Here is a 24,787-nt window from a genome sequence, read left to right as displayed (position 1 = left end):
AACTGCGGTGGTGGTGCTGCGGTAGCATTGTCGCCTCACAGTAAGATGTTGTCCTGTTCGATTCTCAGCTAGAGCGTTTTATGTGTGGAGACATGCGTGAATAGGCGACCCCTAACTGAGAAAAGCCAAAAGACACAACAACATATTTTCCCCTGACAGATTTGTTAGTTTTTCAATTGAGAAACGGTCAAAAGGTAGTCACGAAACAAAACCCTCGCCACCAGGAAGTCAGCCAAAGCTCTTTAATCCAATACAAGTGAATAAGGCTGAGACCAGCCGTAAAAACATCAGCCTTATTCACTTGTATTGGATTAAAGAGCTTTGGCTGACTTCCTGGTGGCGAGGGTTTTGTTTTGTGACTACCTTTTGACTGTTTCTCAGTTTGTTTGCATATCCCTCACCTTATTTAGTTTTTCAATTGAACCGTACAGGTTATAGGTCACATTAAAGGTGGGAAAAGTTTTGAAATGATTTATTGTGGTCTCATTTTTTTTTATTTCACAAAAAAGCTGGCATTTTAACAGGGGTCTGTACACTTTTTATATCCACTGTATTTGTACCTGCTGTGCATATGTTTGTCCAGCAATGGGTTTCTGCTTTGTTTAGGATTAACTTATCAACCTTGTGACCAATTAATGGTGGATAGACTCTGATATCCCCATAACCTATTAATGGATTAAAAGGGCAATCGGATGATTAATGAGTGAATTCTTACTGGACTAGTCCCATACAGTGTGGCTGTTTTCAAGAAGAAACCGGAGGAGGTAAACTTTCTGACTATGAATAATTTTGTTAGGACATTGGGAACATTTGCTCTTTTCAGTGAGTGCAGTGGGGTTGCTTTCACATTCACCTGAGGTACCACTTACTCAAAAAGATGGGACTGCAATTTATCATTTCATCCAAAAGTCAACTCCTCAATAATGTTGTAAACCCTTTTGCTTCATTCTAGTGACAGCAAGGAAATATAAATCCAAGCAGATGGTGTGGAGACCAAACCCATAGCATTCTATCCAAGCAGATGGCGTGGAAACCAAACCCATAGCATTCTATTCTTCTTCTTGAAATTCCAGCTCTAGAATACCTGCCAAGCCACTGAGACCAGTGACATATTTTACTGGCAAAAAAAACAAAACAAAAAAAACAATGCTGATGTATTACTCAGTTATGGCCATCATCGAGGGGGGCCCTTGCTATTTAGCCCATTATGCCTGAGGAATAGCTGGAAGCTCTGGATCTGGATTTAGATTGTCACGCAGTAAAAAGACTGCAGCATCACCCTGCTAATATCTGCAGCATTTTCACATCATTCTAAAGTTCTAGATAACCATACAAGCAGCAATTCAACATCTGTAGCAAATTCATACGTTCAGTAAAATTTCTATGTCTGTGTTATGCAAACAACATGTTTTTTTTTTTTTAAATCTAGGAAACTTAAGTTTTTCTGTGCTTACCCTTCATTCCAAAGAGCCAGTATGTATTTTTTCACAAGATCTATGATGTTGTCTAGCCATACCCAGAAAGAGAAACCTTTGCCTGCCATGTTTTCCTGTAACAAAAAAAACATATATATATATATATATATATATATATATATGTGTGTGTATTTATATATCAATCACAACAATTAAATTTCTGCAAAGAGTGACATGAATCAATAAAAATCAAGCAACTGTCATTAAGTACGTTTGCATCTGACTTTAAAAGAAACGATATACACTTAGCACTGATACATATCAAAATACATGACCTCACAATTTATTTATTATTTATTTATTCCAGTTTGCTGACCATTTTCAGTACAGGCCCGGGGAGAAAAGCTCCTCAATACAAAGTTACATCAAATAATGAATTACAAAGAAAAAATGTTGCATTACAATCAATAGGTAGTATTACAAAACAACTTGCAGAATTGCAGTCAAACAGGTATCATTCACTAAAGCAACAAAGATATTAAAGAATTGTCCAGGAGGATGGGAGACATAGAGCATAATGGCTGGAAGTTAATATTAGTTACATTTATAATCTAGGTCTTTGAGAGAAGTTAGAAAGTTATGAAGGTTAGCCAGGAGGAGGGGAGCTTGGGGGTATGGGATAAAGAGTGCAGTTACATTTTCTGTGAAGAAACGGGTAAGAATAAAGTTGTGTTTTGAAGGTGTTTAGGTTGTCACAGGTCCTGAGTGTAGAGGGCAGGGCATTTCATTTTTTAGCTAGGGAAAAGGAGAGTAGAGCTGACCAGCTGGGCGCTTGGGTTTGTGGACAGTAATAAGGTTTTGGTGAACCATACAACACTTTTTTCACCATGAGTTTGTATTGTATTCAGATGCTCAAGTGTTTTTTTTCTTCTTAAAACTGTGGTGTGTTAGCTTGCATTGCTGGTTCACTGTTTGGTTTCCCAGTTCATTTCAAAGCGAAGATGCCTCCTGCAGGGTCTACATATCCTCCTTCCCTCCCTTTGTCCACATTTTTTGCCAGGTGCCTTGTTTTATCTCTAACATCCCAATAACATGAATTAGGTGAACAGGTAATCCTCTAAACTTCCCATGTGTGTGTGTGTGTGTGTGTGTGTGTGTGTGTGTGTGTGTGTGTGTGTGTGTGTGTGTGTGTGTGTGTGTACATATATTCTGCTATGACTTGGCATTCCACCTGCAATTATTCTCTGCCTTATACCTGGTTGAGTGTCAGGACAGGCTCCAGACTGACACTGAATAAGATAAAACAGGTAATCTGAAGTAATACAGGAAAAGCCAGCTACTAATTTGCACTGGAAGCAGATAACAAATAGTTAAATATCTGCAGCCAACAAAAAAAAAAAAAGTGAAACAGAAATGAAAACCAGTACTTTTCCACTACGTTCCAAATGATTTGAGATGGTGACTACACATGCTGTGGGAGCAGTCATTTGCAAAGATGGAAAGAAACATAGATGATGCAACAGAATGCACTATACAGATTTTTAGCATAGCTTCTTGCGTAAACCCACAGCTGCAACAGCATCTCCGTCAGTTAATCTTTATTTGCCTAATGGGCCTCTCAATAGGTGGGAAACCACAACAGTCCCCAGTAAAAGAAAGATGGACATGACTCAAAACAACCAACCTATAATTTTATGTTAACAAAACCCTCTCTGTGATTCTGTTACAAACATGCTGGTAACAAGATACCATGCTCCTTGCTAAAAGGGCGTTACTGACCGAGAAGAAGGGATACAAGGAATAAAAATAACTCACTCACAATAACACTGCTGAATTTAAGGTGGATCAGGATGTGAAAGGCTGGTATGGAAGTGAACAAGTGTTTCTGACCTTTAACACAATTTAAGCATAGTCTGTATAAAGGGTCGATTATTAGCACATAAGAAAGCAAACTTTATGCTGTATACTCCTACCCCAATACCATACCTATCAACTGTCCAAAACTTCACAAAATGCCCACAGTTTTGCATCATTCTGGCAAATCATTAAAGATTTCAGTCACCAAATAATTACAAGACATTTGAATTTCGGCTAATGACCACAAGGGGCTTTTTAAGCCTAGCCATGAATAACAAATCTCTGACAAGTTCTGATACCCTTGATAAATGTAAGCATGGGCCTGGGAGATGAACCATTTACAGGTTACCCGTGTCCAATTTCACATGCCATACTCTTCAGAAATTTCATACTAATGCAAAACTTGCTATTCTAACAAGTTGCTTGAAAGTTTGCAAGACCAATATTTAAAATTTGTCCCCAATTCTGGGCCTTTGTTCCCCTATTATTTTTGGCTTTGTCCAGAATTCTTGTGGTAAGAGAATGAGAGCTATTTTCAATCCTCAGAAATACAATTATTCCTCTGAGACTAGCCTCAAAAGGTAAACTACTAACTCAATATTGTTCTACTTTTAAAAGAGGACACCCACATTTTGCTGTAAACCAAAAACATGAGAAAAGTCTTTGTATACATGTTTGTGAATGCACAAATGTTCTCCTGTCTGGTACTTGAATATAATCTTATGCATAAACACACACAATTCTTAGACACTAAAGAAACCCAAAAGACAACCTTTACTATGTTCAAAATGTTCATTAATACAACCTCACCACCTCTCCCCAAGCAACTACTTTAAATGCCAAAGAATGAGGGAGATCGTATGGGACTACATGCTACCGAGCACACCCCACCCCCGGACAGGACAGCAAATCTGAGGTACAAATACTTACTACAAATAGAGGCAAACCTCTCACCCAAACTGGCTGTCAGCATCCAAATTAATACTATGGCCACACACACTACAAGACACACACAAAATCATCCTCTACTGAGGTACTAAAAATATAACTTCCAAAACCACAAAGACCTTTTATGTGTGACACTGCATACACTCTGACCCTAGCCAGACTTCAGCAACATGCAAACACCCATTCCATACCACAAATAGCTTCTTTCACCATCAGACAAGCGTCACCAGAATGGTCTGGCCATGTCCCACAGGCTACAAGAACAGCCCACTTGTCATGGTACTAACCAAAAATAAAGTAACAGTCAGCTGCCTATTATGTACTACAATTTGCCATATCACTTAGGGAGCTCAAGTCCATTCTTCCCAAGCAAGAATATAACATGGCCATTGTTCATGTGGGTGTGTATGACTTACAATGCTCCCCCTTACACTATATATATAGGACAAAATGGAGATTTGTGTACATCTTTACGGTTGGAATGAAATAAGAAGTTATGTACTCACCATAACGTTCGATGTATGTAGTCCATCTCGCCTCACATTCTTACCCATGGGTTCGGAGCCGAATATCGGCGCCGACTCGGCCAAACTTTTCTAGCTCGAAGTCTTTCTATTGGCCGGGCTAAGATGGTATCCCATGCTGCTTTGCTCCATATCCCCAGATCTAGTTTGCTGCGAACACCAACACTCATATCTCATGCATAACAACATCCAAGGAAAGAAGAATAAACGAAAAGTGAAGGGAGCTCTGAAACCCAGACCTAACCACCTCCAGGAAGGGGGAAGGTGGGAGGATAAGTAAGAATGTGAGGTGAGATGGACTACATACATCAAATGTTATGGTGAGTACATAACATCTTGATGTTATGTAGTCCAATCTCGCCTACATTCTTACCAGTGGGACAGCGTCCCCAGCACATAAATCCTGGGAGGCTCAGAGGAAGATACTCCTGAGCACTGTGGAACCAAAGGAAGACATGCCCCTAGACACCACGTCCAACTTGTAATGAGCAACAAAGGTGTGAGGAGATGCCCAGGTAGCTGCAGCACAAAAATCATCCACAGACTATCTGGCCTGATAGGCTGCAGATGTAGATACAGCCCGAGTAGAGTGAGCCTTGACCGGAAACAGTAGGTCTTTACCCCCTGAGGAATAAATGAAAGAGATGCAATTGGATATCCACCTGGATAGGGTGATTTTGGAGACAGAAGACCCAATTCTGTTTTCCGAAAAGGAAACAAACAGCTGATCAGATTTTTGGAGATCTTTGGTTCTGTGCAGATTAAAAACTTAACTGTCTGTGTACATCCAATTGATGAAATTTAAATTCTGCCTTGTTTGAAAACTGGGGAAAGAACACTGGCAACTCAATAGATTGATTAAGATTAGATATGGATGCCACTTTAGGAAGAAAATAAGGATTTGGTCTAAGAGAAACCCTGTCCTTATGAAAGATCAAGTGTGGGGGTTTGATAGAGAGAGCTTGAATCTCTGAGATGCGTCTGGCTGATGTGATGGCTACTAAAAATGCAGTCTTCCAGGTCAAGAATTTTAAGTCACAAGTAGCTGCAGGCTCAAAGGGTGGTGAAGTAAGAGCCTGCAGAACAAAATTTAAATCCCAAGACATGATAGGTTCCGAAACAGGAGGACGGAGTAATAAAGTGCCCTTCAGGAAAGCCTTACAGAGTCGGTTAGCCATCAGACTAGGCACATTAGGAACATGAAAGTTAGAAATCGCTGCCAGTTGGACTTTAATGGCGGCAGACGCTGAGCCCTGATGAAAAAGCATAGACAAGAACTCCAAGACAGAAGCAATTGGAGCTGTGTAAGGGTCAATCCCTTGGGTATGAGCCCAAATAGAAAATCTCTTCCATTTGATGGAATAAATCTTCCTGGTAGAGGGCTTATGACAGGAAGATAAAATATGAACTACCTCAGGTGAAAAGTGATGAAGCCTAACTAACGACGGAAGTGGAGTAGCCAAGCTGTCAATCGGAGGGTCTGCAGAGAGGGATGGAGCTGCCCTGACATGTGTGTCAGTAAATCTGGTTGTGGGTCCAGAGTCCAAGGTGTGTCCACGATGTGGGGATGGAGAAAGGGGACCCAAACTTGACGAAGCCAGTGTGGAGCAATCAGAATCATTCTGCTTCCCAAGGATTGCACTTTCTGAATCACTTTTGACAGCAAGGGAAATGGGAGGGAAAGCATATAGCAGACCGGAGGGCCAATCGTGGTCTAGAGCGTCCCTGGGTGACTCCCCCGGGGGGGGGGGGGGTTAACGTGAAGTAGCTGCTGCATTTGGCATTGATGGGGCTGACAAAGGTCGCAGCAAGGCTGACCCCATCTGCTGAAGATCCGTTCTGCAACTAGACGGTTCAGGGACCACTCGTAAGTCATCAGAATAGCTCTGCTTAGCCTGTCTGCGATCACACTGGACTTCCCTGGAATGTGTGTTGCCACCAGAAACCATTGGGAAGATACTGCCCACTGCCACACTCGCATGGCCTCTCTGCACAGGGGGTATGACCTGGTTCCTCCCTGCTTGTTCAGATACCACACCACTGACATATTGTCCGAGTGGATTGCAATAGTCCCGAGAGGTAGAAAGCTCTGAAGTACCTGCAATGCAAGTAGCATCGCTCTCATCTCTAGGACGTTGATATGCAAATGTATCTCGTGCTCTTGCCACGTGCCTTGGACTGTCCTGCCTAGATAATGCCCCCCTATCTGGGAGGCGTCCGTGGTCACCTTGGCAATTGGGGGCGGCAGAATGAAGGGTTTTGCCCTGTCCAGATTGTTGGTGCAAAGCCACCAACTGAGATCCTGTTTGCATCTGTCCATGAGTAAAATAGGGTGGGAAAGTGGAAGTCTCTGGAGAGACCACTGAGCAAAGAGGAGTCACTGAAGGAGCCTCATATGTAATCTTGCTAGAGGGACTAACATAATTGTTGCTGCCATAGTCCCCAGGAGTTGGTGAACCCATCTTGCCTTCGCTCTTTTCAGGGGGAGCAGGGAGTGAACCTGTTGCTGTAAGACTCTGATTCTTTCCTGTGGTAGAAAGGCCCGCATTTGAACGGTGTCTAGCTCTGCACCTATAAATATGACACGCTGTGAGGGCAACAAGGCAGATTTTTCCCAGTTCAGTGTTATGCCCAACTGTTGACAGAGAGTGATGGTAGCGTCCCTGGTTTGGATTAGTAGATGCCTGGTGGTGGCAGTGAGGAGCCAGTCATCCAGATACGGAAACACTTGGAATCCTTGACGTCTCAAGTGAGCTGTCACCACCGCCATACACTTGGTGAACTCTCTGGGGGCTGTGGTGAGACCAAAGGGCAGGGCTCGAAACTGAAAGTGACTGGCTCCCAGCTGGAAGCGTAGGTGACTCCTGGATGCCCTGTCCATTTTGATGTGGTAGTAAGCATCCTTGAGGTCGATGGAGCACATCTATACTTCTTTTCCCAACAATGGGAGAATTGACTGTAATGTGACCATACGGAACTTGGACTTTTGTACATGGTTGTTCAGTGGCTGAGATCTAATATGGGTCTCAGGTCCCCTCTTCTTTTCGGCACCAAAAAGAATCTTAAGTAAGTCCCTAATCCGATCTGGTCTGAGGGGACATGCTGGATGGCTCCTTTTTCTAGCAGCTTTGAAACCTCTGAAGCCGCGTGATCCCTCTGACTGGGTGGAACGTCTGGGAATTTTCTGACTGGAGGGGGATCTGACGAAAAGGGGATGGCATAACCTCCGGAAATTATTCGTAATACCCATTGGTCCTGGGTGATGCTTTGCCAGGCTTCCGGGTATAAAGATATTCGACCCCCGACTGGCTCCGAAAATGCACAGTCGGGCCTCCTATCAGGACTGACGGTAGGGAGAGCCGTGAAAGGAATCGCGGTCTCCCGAATTGCGGGGCCCCCCTCTGCCTCTAGGGAGGTGTCTTCCTGAATAACCTCCCCCTCCTCTGCCTCTGGAGGGGGGCTCACCTTGTGCACCAGGAAAAAACCTCTGTGATTTTTTGAACCACATCTTCTCACCCCTCTGGGCCTTGGGATAAGGCCTAGAGGGAAGGGAAAAATGGACCCCTACAGCAGACAGAGTTTTTCCCTCCTGCTCGCACCTGGTGAGGGTGTCTTTCACCTTGGTTCCAAACAAAGAAGAACCATCAAAGGGGGCTTCAGTGAATGAAGACTTAAAGGCCTCCGCGAAATGACAAAGGCGCATCCAGGCTTGCCTCCTAAGGGCGACTCCTGAGCTTGCTGCCCTACTTGCTCCCTCGGCTGCATATAAAATTAGCCTCATGGAGGAGTTAACGATGGAATTGAGGGTAGACATCTGGGTGTTAACCGTCTGGGCCACCGCCTCAGGAACATTACCCGTGACAGTATCTCCTAGCTCCTTGAGAAGATCTCTCTGGAACCGAGTAAAGTGAGATAAGTAGTTCAGCGACCGTAAGGTAAAGGTTGCTGATGAAAGGGTACGCTTCCCGTACCGGTCCATGGTCCTAGACTCCTTGTTAGGAGGATGGATGGAGGAAGAAGTCTCGGCTAATTCCTTCTGGGTGGCCGCTGCCACCACCATGGCATCCACAGGGACTCCCCTGGACAAAAAATTCCTTACCCGGGGAAGCAGACAGAAATTTACTGGGTCTCCTGGGTACGGGTTCCACGGAATCAGGGTTCTCCCACACCCTCCCACAAATTAAATCCAGGAGCTCGAAGGGTGGGGGCACCCAGGAGGCGGAGGGCTGAGAACCAAAGGCCTTCAGGATGACCGACTCCTCCTCGGAGGGGGCTTTGGATGGCCAGTCACCTCTTTGTTTCAATATCTCCAGGATGTCGGAGAAAGAAACATCCTCAGAGGATGACTTGGGGGACCCTTCCGATTCCTCGAGGTCAGTATCTGAGGTGAGAGACTCATCCTGGGAGTCTATGTGCTTCCTCTTGCACATTTTCTTTCTAGGGGGCTCCTCAGGCAAACACTCTGAGGGGCCCTCAGAAACTTGGGGACCACTCGTGGGGGTATCCTGAAGCCTTGGGGCTCTGCTGCCTACAGACAGGTGGTGATCAGAGACCTGCACTGGAGTGGTAGGGGACAGAATGACCGACCCGCATGATGTAGTGGACGATCTGGCCAGTGCACTCCGCATGGCCTCAAAGGCTGGCCCTCCCGAATCCGAGGACCAACCAGCCTCCGAGGCCACGACAGGAGTCGGGGTTGCCCGAGCCGAGGCACCGAGTGGGAGACTAGGAACCGATAGATGTCCCGAGGCCTCTCTCTCGGGCCCGAATGAAGAATCCAGAGTCCCGAATCCCGTGGACGGCGCAGACGGGGTCGAAGCAGACGTCAGTACCGATAAGCCCGGAGGGGCCATTGGAACTGACCTGGAAACATCACATGGAGCGCAGCATTCTGGCTCCGAAGACAGAGATGCTCTTGGAGGAGGAAGAATCGAAGAGGGTATGAGGACGGGCTCCGGAGCCGACTGGGACGGAGCTGAGAACAATTTAGCCAAAACCGGTGAATGAAGGAGTCTCTGCACCACCCTATCGACATCCACATCTGAAAGTGTCCTGGAGGATTTGGAGGACTGGGAGGGAAGATTGAGATCTCCTCTCAGGTGAAACTTGTCTAGTACTGGGCGATCGGCTCTGAATAGGTTCCAATATAATTGGAGCCAACGCCGGTTCAATCACCACCGACACTTCCTGCGGCCCCGAGGACAGTGGAGCCGAGGAGGTCGAAGCTAGTTTGATTACTTTCTCTGGTGGCTCCGAGGAGACTGAAGGAGCCGGAGACCTCTTTTTCGATTTAGTGGATTTTGATTTTGAACTGGAAGCAGATTCCAGGCCCTCTTCGAACGAGGGTTTCAAGAGTTTTTCTTTCCTGAAGTACCCTGGGACTAAAAGCATGGCAGAAGCTGCAAGACTCCTGCAGATGGATTGCTCCCAGACAATAGACACATACCGAATGTCCATCGGTGATAGACATTTTATAGCCACACTTAGAGCATTTTTTAAAACCCGAAGGCTTGTGCTCCTTGGAATCTTTACACATCTTAATAAAAAATCACAATTACCAATACAAGGGATCACGGTACTGAACTGACTGGAGAAAAACCACAGTCACAAAATACACCACACTAAGCACGGGAACAAAATTACCACTAACCAACTTGCATAAACAATCCTCAGATCGGACACACACTAAGGCGACTAGGGTAAAACCTCTAATTTAAATGGTTTTAGACAGACACACACAGGGACAAGCAATTGGACAGACTAGGTCCTCTAACTGAAATGGGCCTAGCCCGTTGGAACAGCTAGCGGGATACCACAAAAACAACCACACTACAAATTATGCACAAAACACCAAACTAGAAATAGCTTTTTGTTTGTAATAAATTCTCTCAAGAAGAAGAAAAAAAGGTACTTAGCCAAAGCCAAGAGTGAGACCACGTCCGAGCTACACGAGTGGCAAACGAGATCTGGGGATATGGAGCAATGCAGCATGGGATACCATCTTAGCCCAGCCAATAGAAAGACTTCGAGCTAGAAAAGTTTGGCCGAGTCGGAGTCGATATTCATCTCTGAACCCACAGGTAAGAATGTAGGTGAGATTAGACTACATAACATCTAAATCTGAGCAGTGTCCTACTGTCACAGAAAACAAAGCTGCATTATAAGCAAAAGATAATGGACTTTATTAACCAACTTAGTTATTCCAAGAAGGTCCAACATGGTTTAGATTTGACTGATATTAAGATGATCCCAAATGTTCTGACAGGGGTGGCCTGCATCTATCTTCCCAACGCTTCTGTACACTGGCTAGGATGCTCTCCAGCCTCACTGTGCCATTTTTAGTTAACTGAAACTACCAACCTAGTAAATCCTTATTTGAATCTGACAAATATCAATGCAGCGCTACTCAATGCTAGGAGCATAAATAAGAAAATGCCCTCACCTAGGGCCATCCTGATTCTAGAAGAAATTCAAAACTGGTTCTAGAGCAGTGAGTGACAGCATTCCCTCCTTATTAGACTTTGCTCCCTACCACTCATTTAGTCCCTCAAGTGTAGACAGCAATAATGCTAGTGGTGGCGTGCCTGTCTTTACCTGAAATGCCATCACTTCTAGACTACTCAGTCAGGGCAATGACTGACCCATACGGTGTCATTCTATGGGACTTTAAATGTTTCTCTATTAAATGGCAAACCTACACCTCAACAAACAATTAATGCTTCCTTGACATTATCAATATAAACTCCATCAATCAAATACTATCCTCCCCATTAGAGGGGATCAATATACTCAGTCATGCCCTCACCAACACAGTCCTTTATCTGCTTCCTGTCCACTACCAAACCATTACTGTGCATATCAGATCACAGTGCAGTCATTTTCACCACAGTGTCACATTACAGGGCATAGCCTAACCCGACCATCTTTAGAGACTTCTCAAAAGCCAGTTTCCTAAAGCTTGCTGTCCTCCAAGCCCTCAATGATCCCTTAGTAAGTGCCACCACAATATCCAAAGTTTACACTCCCATTTCAATTCTTGTACAGAAACCTGGAGAGATGATAGGGTCCAGACAGAGGGATGATAAACTCAGCAAGCAAAGGAGAGTAGAACTGTTGGAGTTAAACTTGTCCTCAAGTCTTGGTGATTACCTTCATGAGGTGGGCCCTGTTTTTATAAAATTTCACCAAGACGTATTTTATACAGCATAGATTATGGACAGAAGTAGGTTAAAAAAAAAAAAAAAAGACATATGTGTGCACAAGCCCCAGGATAAAAAAGTTCCCAATCCTTGTAGCTGGACTGGTCTCATAGGAGGTTACTAGGTTACCGGCCCTGAGGCCCTTATAAGCCTAGCCAAGAGTTTAGTCCATGTTTAGATAAATCAGCACCCAATGCCCCTGTCCACCAGGGACACGGGTGGAATCCCAGGGGTATATTATTTTCTGTTTCCCATCCAGTTATCCAGGTTGCACTTGAAAAGGGGTAAAGAGGTACTCTGCTTAATGTGGAGAGGGAGTCTATTCCACAGATGGGGGGAGTCTCTGGGACACAAATCTGTCCGGCCAACAAGTCTTGTTGATGTCAGAGACCAGGTTGAGGTGGCATGTGCCGGTTACTTGAGTGGAGCTTGACTTGCGATATGCAGCAGTCCCATCAAAGTGGGGTCCGTGATCACCTTGTATGCCAGACAGAGGTCACCTCCGAAGAGTGCATGAAACTGAGTAGAGGGATAGGGCTTTTAGCCTATCTGTGTATTGCGGATGTTTGAGGCCCTGGATTCTCCTGGTGAGGAACCTCAGTGATGTCTCCAGCTGCTGCATGTGCTTTGCGAGGTACATGCCGAAAGGGGGAGTTGTACTCAATAATGGGCCTTATAAGGGAAGAATACAGGGATGTTATGACCTTCTTGTTCCTGGATGAGATAACCTTACTTATGAGGTGGGCCATGTAGAAGGCTTTCCGTACAATGGAAGCAACATGGTGGTCAAAAGTCAGGTTGCTATCAACCTGAGTGCCCAAATCCCTCACGACTGACTCCATGCTTAGGACGTTGTTTTTAATGTGATAATTTGTGGGGATGTCACTCTCTCCAAAGGGGATGATGCATTTTTAGTATTCAGCTTGAGGCTATGATTCTGGCACCAGTCACTTGTCTGAGTGAGACCCTCCTGGAGGATGTCCTCATCACTAGGGGAATTGATGACAGCACCCAGCTTGCAGTCATCTGCAAACTTGGTCAGCCATAGCGCAGTGGTTTTGGCCTGCACCTCAGAAAATCTCAAACATGCGCTCCAAAACTGAACCGTGGGGTACGCCGCTTGTTATGGGTCTACTGCTTGAGGTAGCTTCCCCTATTCTGACTATGTGGGTTCTATCAGTTTGCCAGTTTACTACCAATCTGGTAACATATGGATTGATGCCTAGTTGAGAGAGTTTATCTATTATGCCCGAGTGGGGAATAGTGTCAAAAGCTTTGGCCAGATCAAGGTAGGCGGTGTGCACAGTCTTCCCCTCGTCCATGGCTTTAGAGACTGTCTCAAAAAAGTCAACCAAATTCAGCAGACATGACCTCCCCTTGACGAAGCCAAACTGTGTGGGATCAAGTGTTTGGAGGTTGCCAATGCCCTTGTTAATAAGGTCCGTGATAATCCGTTACATGGCCCTGCAGATCAGGCTAGTTAGGCTGATGGGTCTAATTTCCCAGATCAGTGGATGCTCCACCTTTGTGTAACAGGATGACAGTTGCTGTCCTCCACTCAGCTGGGGTGAAGCCAGTACTGAGACTTTGGTTGAACTGGGTGCCTAATGGTGCTGCAAGTTCCTGCCTGAGTTCATGTAGGATGCAGCCTGGGATCTTACTGGTTCCCATGGAGGCTGTATTTTTTTGCCTTTGAGAGAGCAGTGATGACCCATTTCCTAGATATAAGGGGAAAGGGGCAGGTACTGGGGATGTCCTGATTTACTGATGGGGGACAAAAGGGTAAAGTTTTCACTGAATCTGTCAGCCAGCAAGTTTGCTACATCTACGGCATTTGTATATGTGGTGTCCTTGACCACCAGTTCTGAACAGATCTGGGTGCTTCCTTTGAGGTTGCAGGCATCTGTGAAGAAGGTCTTATGATTGTCTCTATTAGATGTAGCCAATTTGGACTTGAAGTTTGCTTTGGAAGATTTTACTAGTACTCTTACTTGCTTGCTCAAGCTTAGGAGACATTGCTTCCAATTGGGCACTTGCTCCTTCTTGGTCTTGGACAGTAATTTTTTCCTTTTGTTATAGAGTTTATTTATTGCAGATGTCCATCAGACAGGTTTACTCTTCCTTGCAAAGGATGATTTAGTCCTGTCAGGTATTCCTGATTCCATGCATCTACTATAAATGCTCGTATAGTGCTTTGGTGTAGTTTTGGATATTGGTGCCAGTTCCTACCCAGGGTTCAGGGACTGTGAAGCTGTTTATACCATTCCTCAGGAGGCTGTAATCAGCTTTGGAGAAGTTTTTATGTCTGATCCTAGCTAGAGGGGGGTTGGGGGAGATCGTGACTTCGAAAGTGACCGCTTTGTGGTCGGATCTTACCAGGGAGGATGATACTATAGGGATGCTGCAGTAGTTACTCATGTTGGTTAATACCATGTCCAAGATATTAATCACCTCTTGTGGGGGTATTGACTAGCTGTTCCAAGGCATTTGCATTAACAAAATCTCTGGGCATTTGTGCCCTGGGATGAGTAGTTCTTCCAATATGTGTTTGGGAAGTTAAAGTCTCACCCACGATCAGGGTAAAGGGTTGAATCTTGATAGATTCAAACAGGTCCAAATAGGCAGATTGGGCATCTTGAGTGATTTGGGGGCCAGTAGCTAGCTATGATTTGAAAAGGGGTCTTGTCAATGGTTAACTGCACCTGGAGTGTCTCCTGTGCGTCATACTGTTTGACCAGTCTGGAGGTGTGTCTTTAATGTATATTGAAACTCCACCTCCTTTGGCTTTACTGTCCACAATTTAATGTCCGAATGTATGATAGTGTCAGGACTGGAAAAAATGAGTGTAGAATCCAAGACACAGAAACATTCCTACAGTGGAGCTAGGCCATGCTAAGGGGGGGAGGATAGCCCCCCTGTTGTAGAAGTAAACAGTAGTCCACAAAAACTACAAAAACTGACAGGCCAAAAAAAAAGAGGCATAAAGATGACAGAGTGGACTACTGAGGATAAGAAAGAAATTATGTACTGTTACTATTATGCAAAAAACCCAGAATTTCCAGACAGAAGATATTCAAAAAGATTAAGACAGAAATTAGAGGAAAGAAAAATACTTGCAAAAGAAAAACTGTCAAAAGCTTAAAATGCAATTTTGCATTCACTAATACAACAGATTCATGAAAAACATTATATAGACCAACAAAACCTTGAGGCTTTTGGAAAAAGAAGCGACTGAGGAAGTGCGAAAAGCTAAACAAAACCAAGTGATTTTTTGAAAGGCATAAAAAAGAAACATGGGCATGGGAAAGAAAAGAGATCCAATATGGTGTAATATCTATGCAAAGAAGAAAGCCAAACTAATCAATACAAAAAAGCAGCTCTGAAGATATCTGAAGAGAAATATAGGCAAAGGCACCAAGATATGGAACATTTCACAATATAAAAATCACAAAGGGGAATGTGGAATGGAAGATCAGTAAAGCAGAAATTAAAAAAAGAGAAGCTGACAATGGAATACCTGCACAGTGAAGCACTTAGTATAGAAAGTCTAATACAGGTCGTATCACAGCATGATGGAACAATGAGTCCCCCAAGTAAGGGGGAACAAGTGGAGTGGAAGACATCTGAAGAAGAAATATGACATGATAAAGAAAAAGAGATTTAATATGGTACAATATTTATGCAAAAGGGAAAGCAAAATTAATCAATACAAAAACAGCAGCAACAAAGATATTTGAAGAGAAATACAGACAAAGGTAAAATTTACAAAACAAAAAATAAGAAAACAAAGGTGGGAGGTAGAAACGAAGATTAGTACCTGAGAAGTTAAAGAAATAAAAACTGAAGTTATGGATTACCTGCGAAGTGAAGGATTTAGTGTAGAAAATTAAACTCTGGTAAGATCACCGCATGACAGAACAGTGACTCCCTAGATTAAAGAAAAACAGGTGGAACTGGAAGCATCTGATCAGTTGCCACATAAAGATACTCTGAAGCCTTCAGTAGGAAACCAACACAAAAGTTCAGTCGGAGTTGCACAGCAAGGGAAGGAACAGGAAATGGTGGCAACTGTGATGCAGTCAATGTTATGGAATGCTAGGCCACTGAGTTCCCATATAAAAGAGCAACTGATGATGCAGGATGCAACTGAAGAGAATATGTCAAAGGAAGAAGTTCTGGAACTTTCTGTAGAATGCCAAAAGGAGACAGAGCCCTCAGTTTAGAAGGGAAGAGTTTATTTATTCTAATCTAACGGAAGAGTTTATTTATTTTTCATTTACTGTCATTTATTTAAGACTTGTTTACCAGGAAAGTCCAGCTGGGACAAAGCTCATTTTCATCGGAGGCCCAGGGAGAAACACTCCAGACCCACGTCTTTGGAATTTGGGAAGAAACCGGAGGAAACCCACAAGAATGCAGGGATGACATGCAGACTGTGCACAGAAGGCACTCCAGCTGAGAATCAAACCAGAGAACGTCTTGCTATGAGGCAACAACGCTAATTGCTGTACCAACGTGTCGCCCCTAAAAGAGTTGCTTGATTTACTAGAGATGGATAGCCATGTTAAGACTGAGGAAAGAAACAGACTACAGAAAGTCAATAATACCCAAAATGTTAGAAGTTTGATAAAACAAATGAACACAGTAATGTAGACAATTAACAGAAATGTCTGCAACATAACATAAGTAAATAAGATACATTACTGTGCAGCTAAATTAATAACAAATAAAGCCTTACCACAAAAATATAGGGCAATAAGGGAAAGAATGGCAAGAAATCAAATGCAATCATGGAAATATCACATAGAGAAAAACATAATTCAATTAAGGCAATAAGTGTCATTGTTAGAAGAGTACAAAAGAGGGAACAGATCAACAAAAATACTTAGAAAGTTAGACATGATAAAAGCAATGTGCAGTATTAGAACAGACCAGGATCTATCGTACACTATTGCAAGTAATAAACTAAAGATTGGCAGAAAAACTTAGAAAATATGCAGATAAATATAAAGGAAAACTGCAAAAAAAGCAACCCATTGATGACCCAAAAGTTTTACAGAGAACTGGGAAACAAAGCAAAAGGAATAGAACCACCACCAAAAGAAGAAGAAATAGACAGATTTTGGATAAATATCTATGAAGATCCTGTGGAACATAATAAAGATGTTGAATGGATAGAAATAAGAAGTTTAAATGTACAGGATATGACATGGGGTGAATTAACAGCCAGAGAAAGTGAAACAAAATTAAGAAAAGTTTCTAACTGGAAAACCCCAGGCTCAGATACTGTACCCAACTTCTGGCTAAAACTATTAACATCTTAAATGAACATTTAGCCCAGAGTAAGAACTACTTACATGTGCACCCCAAAACAGACACCAATGTGGTTAACAGAGAAAAACGATACTCCTCTTTAATAGTGATCCTGCAAGCTATCCTAAAAACTACAGACAAATAACTTGCCTTCGGATGATATATAAACTATACACTGGAACTGATGCTGACAGAGTTTGTAGTCATTTAGAAGAAAACTAGGAACCACCAAAAGGAATGTTGCTTAGCAACTTGGAGAAAATCCACAGTGAATGCTCACATTTAAAATCAAAAACTTTAATGAGCAGCCAAGTTTAAAACATCCAAATGTGAAGCACAGTACAGCTGAACCTTCGTTCTCTTTCACCCATGCTGTAATCGGGACTTCAATAGAACACAGAAATAATTACTACACAAATTTAAATAAATTAAAAGATATCACACGACAAAATTTCAACAATCAGGGTTATGGGCTTGAACAAGCAATAATTAAATAGAAAAAAAATAAACAAAGAAACATGAACTATATAAAAATTAATAGAAATGTAAAATAGACTTAGCAATTTCTAAAAAAATGCAATATCATACAGACATTTAGGTATTTTTTACATGGTTTTAACAATCCTTTTTATAGTTTGTATCGTATTTCATTAATATTATTTCTTGTCTATATGATATTGCATTCCTTTTAGGAAAGTGAAAGTCTACTTTACAGTACACAAGAAGGTTCAACTGAACTGTGCTTAACATTTGGATGTTTTAAATTTGGTTGTTCATTAAAGTTTTTGATTTTAAACGTGAGCGTTCACTGTGGATTTTCTCCGAGTTACTCAACAACAATCCTTTTGGTGGTTCCTAGCTATTCTGGATTCCCTTGGATGTTTTTTTTTGGATTTGGTTCATTTAAAAGAAAATCCAAATCATTTTTCTTCTTGAGTTTTCTTCTCAATAGAAGAAGAAAACTCAATCATGAAGCCACGGTGGTGCACCGGTTTAATGTTGTCGCCTAACAGCAAGAGGTTCTCCAGTTCGATTCTCAGCTGGAATGCCTTCTGTGTGGAGTCTGCATGTCCTCCCCATGGTCGACTGAACTTTAAAGACATGCAGGTAGGTGCATGTGCGTGTCTTCTTTTAAGGCTGGCAACTCGACACCATAAAAATCCACTGCCAATCAACAGCGGACCAGTAATCCACTGTGGCGACCCCTAACCGGGAAAAGCCAAAAGACTAAAAAAGAAAACTCAAATCATGGCAATAGAACAAAAGGGTAACAAAAGAAAGTCATATGGAACAAATGATCATTTGTTGTTCAACTTATAATGGACAACTGTAACAAGGGGAAGAATTTAAGTACGGCATAGACAAATTACAAAAAAGCATTTGACAGCATCCCACATTCATGGATAAAGAAGTGTTTACAGATGTACAAGGTACATCCTAAATTTATTACAATACAGTGATCATGAAACAGTGGCAAAACCACTTAGCAAATAAGCCATGACAAAGGATAAATTATTATCCCAGTGATAACAATTCTAAGAAGGATATTAGAGTTTCACTCTGTCACCATTGCTCTTTTGTCTTGCCCTTAACCTGTTAAGCTGTCTACTTAACACATTAGGTCACGGTTACAATTTCGCTCCCATAAAACAACAAAGTGTAAAGACTTCTCATCTTCTTTTTGCAAATAATTTAAAACTGTATAGGTCATCAGATGAGGAGCATAAAGCCCAAATGGAAGTGGTCAAAACTTTCTCAGATGATATAAGAATGTCATTTGATCTTGATAAATATGCAAAAGTAACACAAAGCAGAAAAGGTGCAGCACAAAGAAAATATTAGTCTGGGACAGTAATGTGATATAAAGGAACTTGAGCAGGAGGGACTTATAAATATTCAGGAATCGATGAAGGATTGACAATAAAACATGAACAAATGCAAAGAAAACTCAGTAAGGAATATTTTAGAAGAGTAAAATTAATACTGAAAACTACCCAGATATCTAATAACAAAGTTCATGCTATAAAACGATTTGCTCTTCCTGTTCTAACTTAAAGTTTTGGGGTGATTACCTGGCACCAAAAGATATTGGATTAGTTAGACAGGAGAAGAAAAATGCTTCACTTATCAAATGATACATACAAATCAGTGCACACCATGATTATATATTCCTCATTCTGAAGGAGGTAAGTGCCTTCTTGAAAATGATTACATGTATAGATATGCAATCACAAGACTGCATACGTATATGCTCACTTCACCAGATCCAAACACAGTGAAAGTTCTGAAACATGAAGAGAAAAAGTCTAACAAGATATTGCTTAGTTTAGCAGAAGCAAATAGGTGTCAAGCTGGAATGGAAACCAAACCAGAAGCAGATAAAAATCAAGCAGCAACTGAATGTGTCAAAAAAACAACCGAAAAAAAAAATAAGGAGAAGGATCAGATAAGAAGGCAAACATGTGGAAAAGATATAAATATAGCTCAAAGTATGGAAAACTCCTGGAATAACCTCATGTTGATCAGAATATGATACATGAATGGCTAAGGAGAGGGGAATTTAACCCGAAAAATGAAAGGTTAATATTGGCTTCCCAGGAGAGCAAACTACGTACACACTGGTTTATAAAGTCCACACAGCATGTGGGAGAAACTGACAAATGCAGTTTCTATAAAACAGAACTGGAAACAGTCGCACAACTTGTTGCTGGGTGTGATACACTAATGGCAGTGGGCCTGTATATTAAAAGGCATAATAATTTGACAAGACTGTTGCATTAGGAGTGATTACAGTGTCTTACATAAGGAGGGACGCAAAGTTATAAAATACCAGAATTTGCAGGCAGAAACAAGGGCAATGTTGAAGGAGGACACCCAGACAGTTATAACAGTAGTAGGAGTAATGGGTTTCATAAAAAATAATTTAGAGTTGTGCTTACATACGTTACAGATGCATGTAACTGTATGAATTGCAAAAGGAATAAGTTAGAGAAACAGAAGCTACACCCTTGTTCTCTTCCAAAGGTATCGTGAATCGATCACATAGGAACAGCAGTAGGAAAATAACAGTAAATAAGAGTAAGGTTCCATTATATGTGACTTACAGTAGTGATATTAGATGGGTACAAAATGTAATTAGAAGCAATTGGAAAATTCTACAGACTGATGACTCATTAAAGGGTCTAGTGGGTGAATACCCAGATTTTGTTTTTAAGAGGAATAAAAATTTAAAACACAGTGATAAACAGAATAAAGTGAATGATTCCACTTATAATAATATGACTGGAACTTTTCCATCTCAGCATTGTAAGGCCTGTAGATGTAATAAGAGGTCCAGTTTTGTTCATCCAACAACAGGGAAGGAATATATGTTTAGAGTTAGGGCTATCTGTTTAACAACTAATATTGTGCATTTAGCTACCTGTAATAACTGTCCCTCATTTTATGTGGGGAAGACGAATTGTAGATTCAAAGCTAGGATTTTAAGACATTTGTCAGCTGTTAGATTAAAAGACAGGAGAAATGCACTTTCTTTACATATAGAGAAAAATTCAGGTCATCATTTTTTATTTTCAGCATTACAACAGGTTAATGGTGATGGTAGAAAAGGCAGTTTTATCAGGTTACACTGAATACTGTGAAACTAGACTGATTATTGAGCTGGGTGCTAATAGGCACCCAGGATTAAATGGTATGGTGCCTTTAAAACCCGTTTTGAGTAGGCGTAGACCATACATTCAAAAAGATTAATTTTAGTTGATTTTAATTGCTTTATTGATTTTGTATTGTGATTGGTGTAACATTGTATAAATACATAATGAATTGGAAAGTATTTTATGTCTGAAGAAGGGTTTTATACCTGAAAGTGCTAACATTTCTGTGCTCAATTAAATATATACGTTTTAGCCGGGTGGTCTGTGGATCATTTTTACTTGTTCAAAGCTCAACTACATGAATGGATGACAAAAAGTACAGTTGTGCAAGTCCTACTTACCTGTAAAAGTAAATGCTCGAATTCCTCACTGCCTCAGTGGCATTTTGTATCATCTTTCAAGGCAACCCTGTACTGGCTAGCTTTTGCAAGCTCAGACTCCCCTCTCTCCCTCTCTCTTCCTGTGACAGCTGATTGGCTGAGCATATGCTGAGAGGGAAGGCTTCATCAAGTCAACCAAGTATGGAAAGATGTGAATTCCAGAGTTTGACAGTGGGCCATTACCAGAGGTAGGCACCTGGTGAACACTTGCTGTGCAGTGGATAGACCAAATGGCGACAGAGGAAATTGATAGTGGGAACTAGACACAACAAATCTCAGATATCTCCTAAAGTGATGAGCAATGGGGATACAATGATAAGCACCCTTCAAGTCCAGAGTCACCATGGAGCAGCTGTCTGGCAACAGAGAAAGCAGTGTCTGCAAGGTGAGCATCTTGAACTAGGAGACCTTGACAAACGTATTCAGAAAAGAAAGGTCCAACATTGGCCTTTATGACTGCTCTTTTTTTTGGAAAGCAAGAAAATTGTGGAGTAGAAACCTCTCATTCGGAGGCTGGACAGGTTCTACGAACCCTCGGTCCAGCATTTGCTGGAGAATAGGAGGGAATAACAAAGACTGGTCCAGCGGATAAGGGTGGGGGGACACCTCTAAATGGAGGTGGTTGGTCTTTCCGCTGTCATGTGTAACTCATGCCATCAATGTTTAGCACCCATTTGTCAGAAACCACTGATGGCCAAGCCGCCTTGTTGACAGCTAACATGAGAGACGAGGTACCTGACGGGGGACTTGATAAAGGCAGGTGCCAAACCTCAGCACAGTCATATGTTGGGAGGGGAGATATCCTTTTCAGGAAAGGAACCCTTCTTGTTTGGTTTGGTGGAGCTGTCATCCTGCCATTTTCTTTTACTAACTTGGTTCTTGCTCAGCTGGGACTTGTGTTTGTTAGGCCAAAAGTTATCTTGCTTAAAAAGAACTTGGGAATATGGAACATTTTCTACACGCCTTGCATCAATTTACCTCTGTCATCCCATCTGATTAGCTGCTGTACTAAACACACAATCAGACTCAACATGAGCATTCAAAATCTCATTTTCTTCTAGCTCATCAGAAAAATTCTGGTAGTGCAACCAAGCGTACCTCCTAATCACCACTGACAAAGCTGCATTTCTAGAAATAGTATCACTCCCTTACAAGGCACTTTTTAAGGCATGTATTGACACCTGAGAAATATTGGAGACAATATTTTTAACACAGATCCTTTGCTCTGCAGGCAATGATGCAGCAAACATGTATATGCATCTCAACACAATCTTCCACGTAAAACACTTGTAGTTAACACTTTAAAAGATACCATGCTGCAGTGTGGCAGCTTCTTTCCCTGAGATTCTAGGAACTTGCCTAGTTTTCTTGATGGACTGAGTTAGAAGAAGAGATGGTTTTCTTATTAGCAAAGGTTATTGGGGACACTGAACTTCTTAAACACCTTCGTAGGCAAAGCTTCGATAAAGACATGGGAACTACAAGCTTTGAAGACATCCTCCAATGCTGGGATTAATACAGGAAATGTTTCAATATCTGGGGCCTTATCCTCTAAGAAATCATAAGCCCCGCTACTCTCAGGGGCAGCTGTAGATGAGCTCCCAGTTGACGACATCGCTAAATCTAGTCAACATCTGGGAAAAAAGAAAACAACCATTTGGGTACCTGTACCTGTTCATCATCAGAGGAAAGTACAGTTGTGTACACTTACCATAAATGTAGATGTTCAAGTGCATTCACTGTTGCAGTCATTACATTTGGGTAATCTGCTGGCAGGCTGCCCTCAGTCGGCCTGATTAACAAAGTCTTGGGTCCTGTGTCGGTTGCTGTCCCTTCTTCCATGACGTCAGGTCGTCAGGGGTATAAAACATGCAGCCGACGTCATTACATCAGTTTTTCTTGCCCCAGATGTCAGGTGCCCCCCAAATTGGGAGCAAAATATATAAATAATTGTAAACACAAAAATATATACCTCCAAACAAAAGCAAATATACAAAGAAGGCTTTTAAGTGTAGAAAAATAAAGGAGATGCATAGTAAGAGAAAAAACAGGGTGCTGGAGGGAGGGTAACCAGGACTGCAACAGGGAATACACTCGAACATCTACATTTATGGTAAGTGTACACAACTGTACTGTATTCTTCGTGTTTCATTGTTGCAGTCATTACATTTGGGTAGATTCCCAAAGCTAAGGCTGGGAGGATGGATTTATACAGTATGAGGACCGGCTATAAGGCCCTGCAAAAAGTACAGTTTTGTACCTACCATAAATGTAGATGTCCGAGAGGTATGCATCTGCAGTCCTAACAAATGGGTTGTCCTGCCTCAGGCAGCCCTTGATCGGCAGTTCCAAAGTCTGGGTCTGGCCTCGGCTGATGTCGCACTTCTCCCAACGTCATAGCTGCTGTTAACCGGGTATAAAGGCATCAGCCGACGCCATTTTCCTCAGTGTTTCTTGCCCCAGATGCCAGGTGCCCTCTAGGAAGGCTAAATTTGGATAAATGCAAATGTTTCCAAACAATAGAGAACAAATAGAAATAAAACATGTATATACATATATACAAACAAATACACCATAACAGATTCCCCAGCTAGCTACAAGATGGGCAAATACCCTAGGAGTACCACAGAGGGGAAGGAGGGGTGGGTAATCCTGACTGCAGATGCATACCTCTCGGACATCTACATTTATGGTAGGTACAAAACTGTACTATGTCCTTCAAGGATGCATCTGCAGTCCTAACAAATGGGTAGAATACCATAGCCAAACTGGGGGAGGAGGTACTAAGAAGATTATGGTGTAGTTAAGATCCCTTGCAAAACAGCAGTGGCAAAACCTGCACCAGGGATCCTGGGTATAAAGGTAGATTGTAATGCTTGGCAAATGTATGCACGGGCTCCAAGTAGCAGCCTCTAAAATGTCTTTGGTAGCCACTCCTACCATTATTAAAAAGCTGTAGTAGTGGCTGCAGCCCTTGTGGATTGAGGTCTGATGTTTTTGGAGTTGTCTTTCCATGATAAGAGTAACAACATCTAATGCAATTTCCTATCCATTTTGAGATTGTCTGTTTTGAAATTGCTTTTCCTTACATTCCTGTTGCATATGCTACCAGAAGCTGGTCAGTTTTCCCTATTGTTCTTGGTTCTGTCAGGTAGTAGCAATTGTCTATGCACATCAAGGTATGTAATAGTCTTTCCCCTGTTCTGTGGGTTGGGGAAGAATGTAGGTAGGTGGAAATTAGTTGCTTGGTTTAATGATACCCTGGAGACCACCTTTGGCATAAAAGTAGGATTAGTTATCATGGACACTCTATGCTGATGGAAGAAAAGGAAGGGCTGTACTGCCATTAATGCCTGTAATTCAGAAACCCTTCTTGCTGGAAGTGATTGCAAGCGGAAAGCAGTTTTCAAGATAAGTACTGTAATTCTGCTGTTGCTGCTGGTTCAAAAGGGGAAGTGTCAACTTTTCTAACACAAAGTTCAAGTCCCATGTAGGCAA

General features: G+C 42.2%; 1 protein-coding gene across 5 annotated transcripts in view; it reads right to left on the bottom strand.

Moving 5' to 3' along the window:
- The window catches only part of STAT3 (signal transducer and activator of transcription 3), a 1,961,792-nt gene that overhangs the window by 525,488 nt on the left and 1,411,517 nt on the right, over nt 1-24,787 (bottom strand). For all 5 annotated transcript variants that reach the window (XM_044054713.1, XM_044054714.1, XM_044054715.1 and 2 more), the window contains exon 19: nt 1,455-1,549. In XM_044054713.1, coding sequence (XP_043910648.1) covers nt 1,455-1,549 — 95 coding nt within the window. The remainder of the gene's footprint in view (nt 1-1,454; nt 1,550-24,787) is intronic.

This window comes from Protopterus annectens, chromosome 13.part0, assembly GCF_019279795.1.
Source record: "Protopterus annectens isolate FY-2018-M chromosome 13.part0, PAN1.0, whole genome shotgun sequence".
NCBI classification, from domain to species: Eukaryota; Metazoa; Chordata; order Ceratodontiformes; family Protopteridae; genus Protopterus; species Protopterus annectens.
The sequence above is the reverse complement of the archived record's forward strand: the minus strand, read 5'-3'. Positions and strand labels throughout refer to the sequence as shown.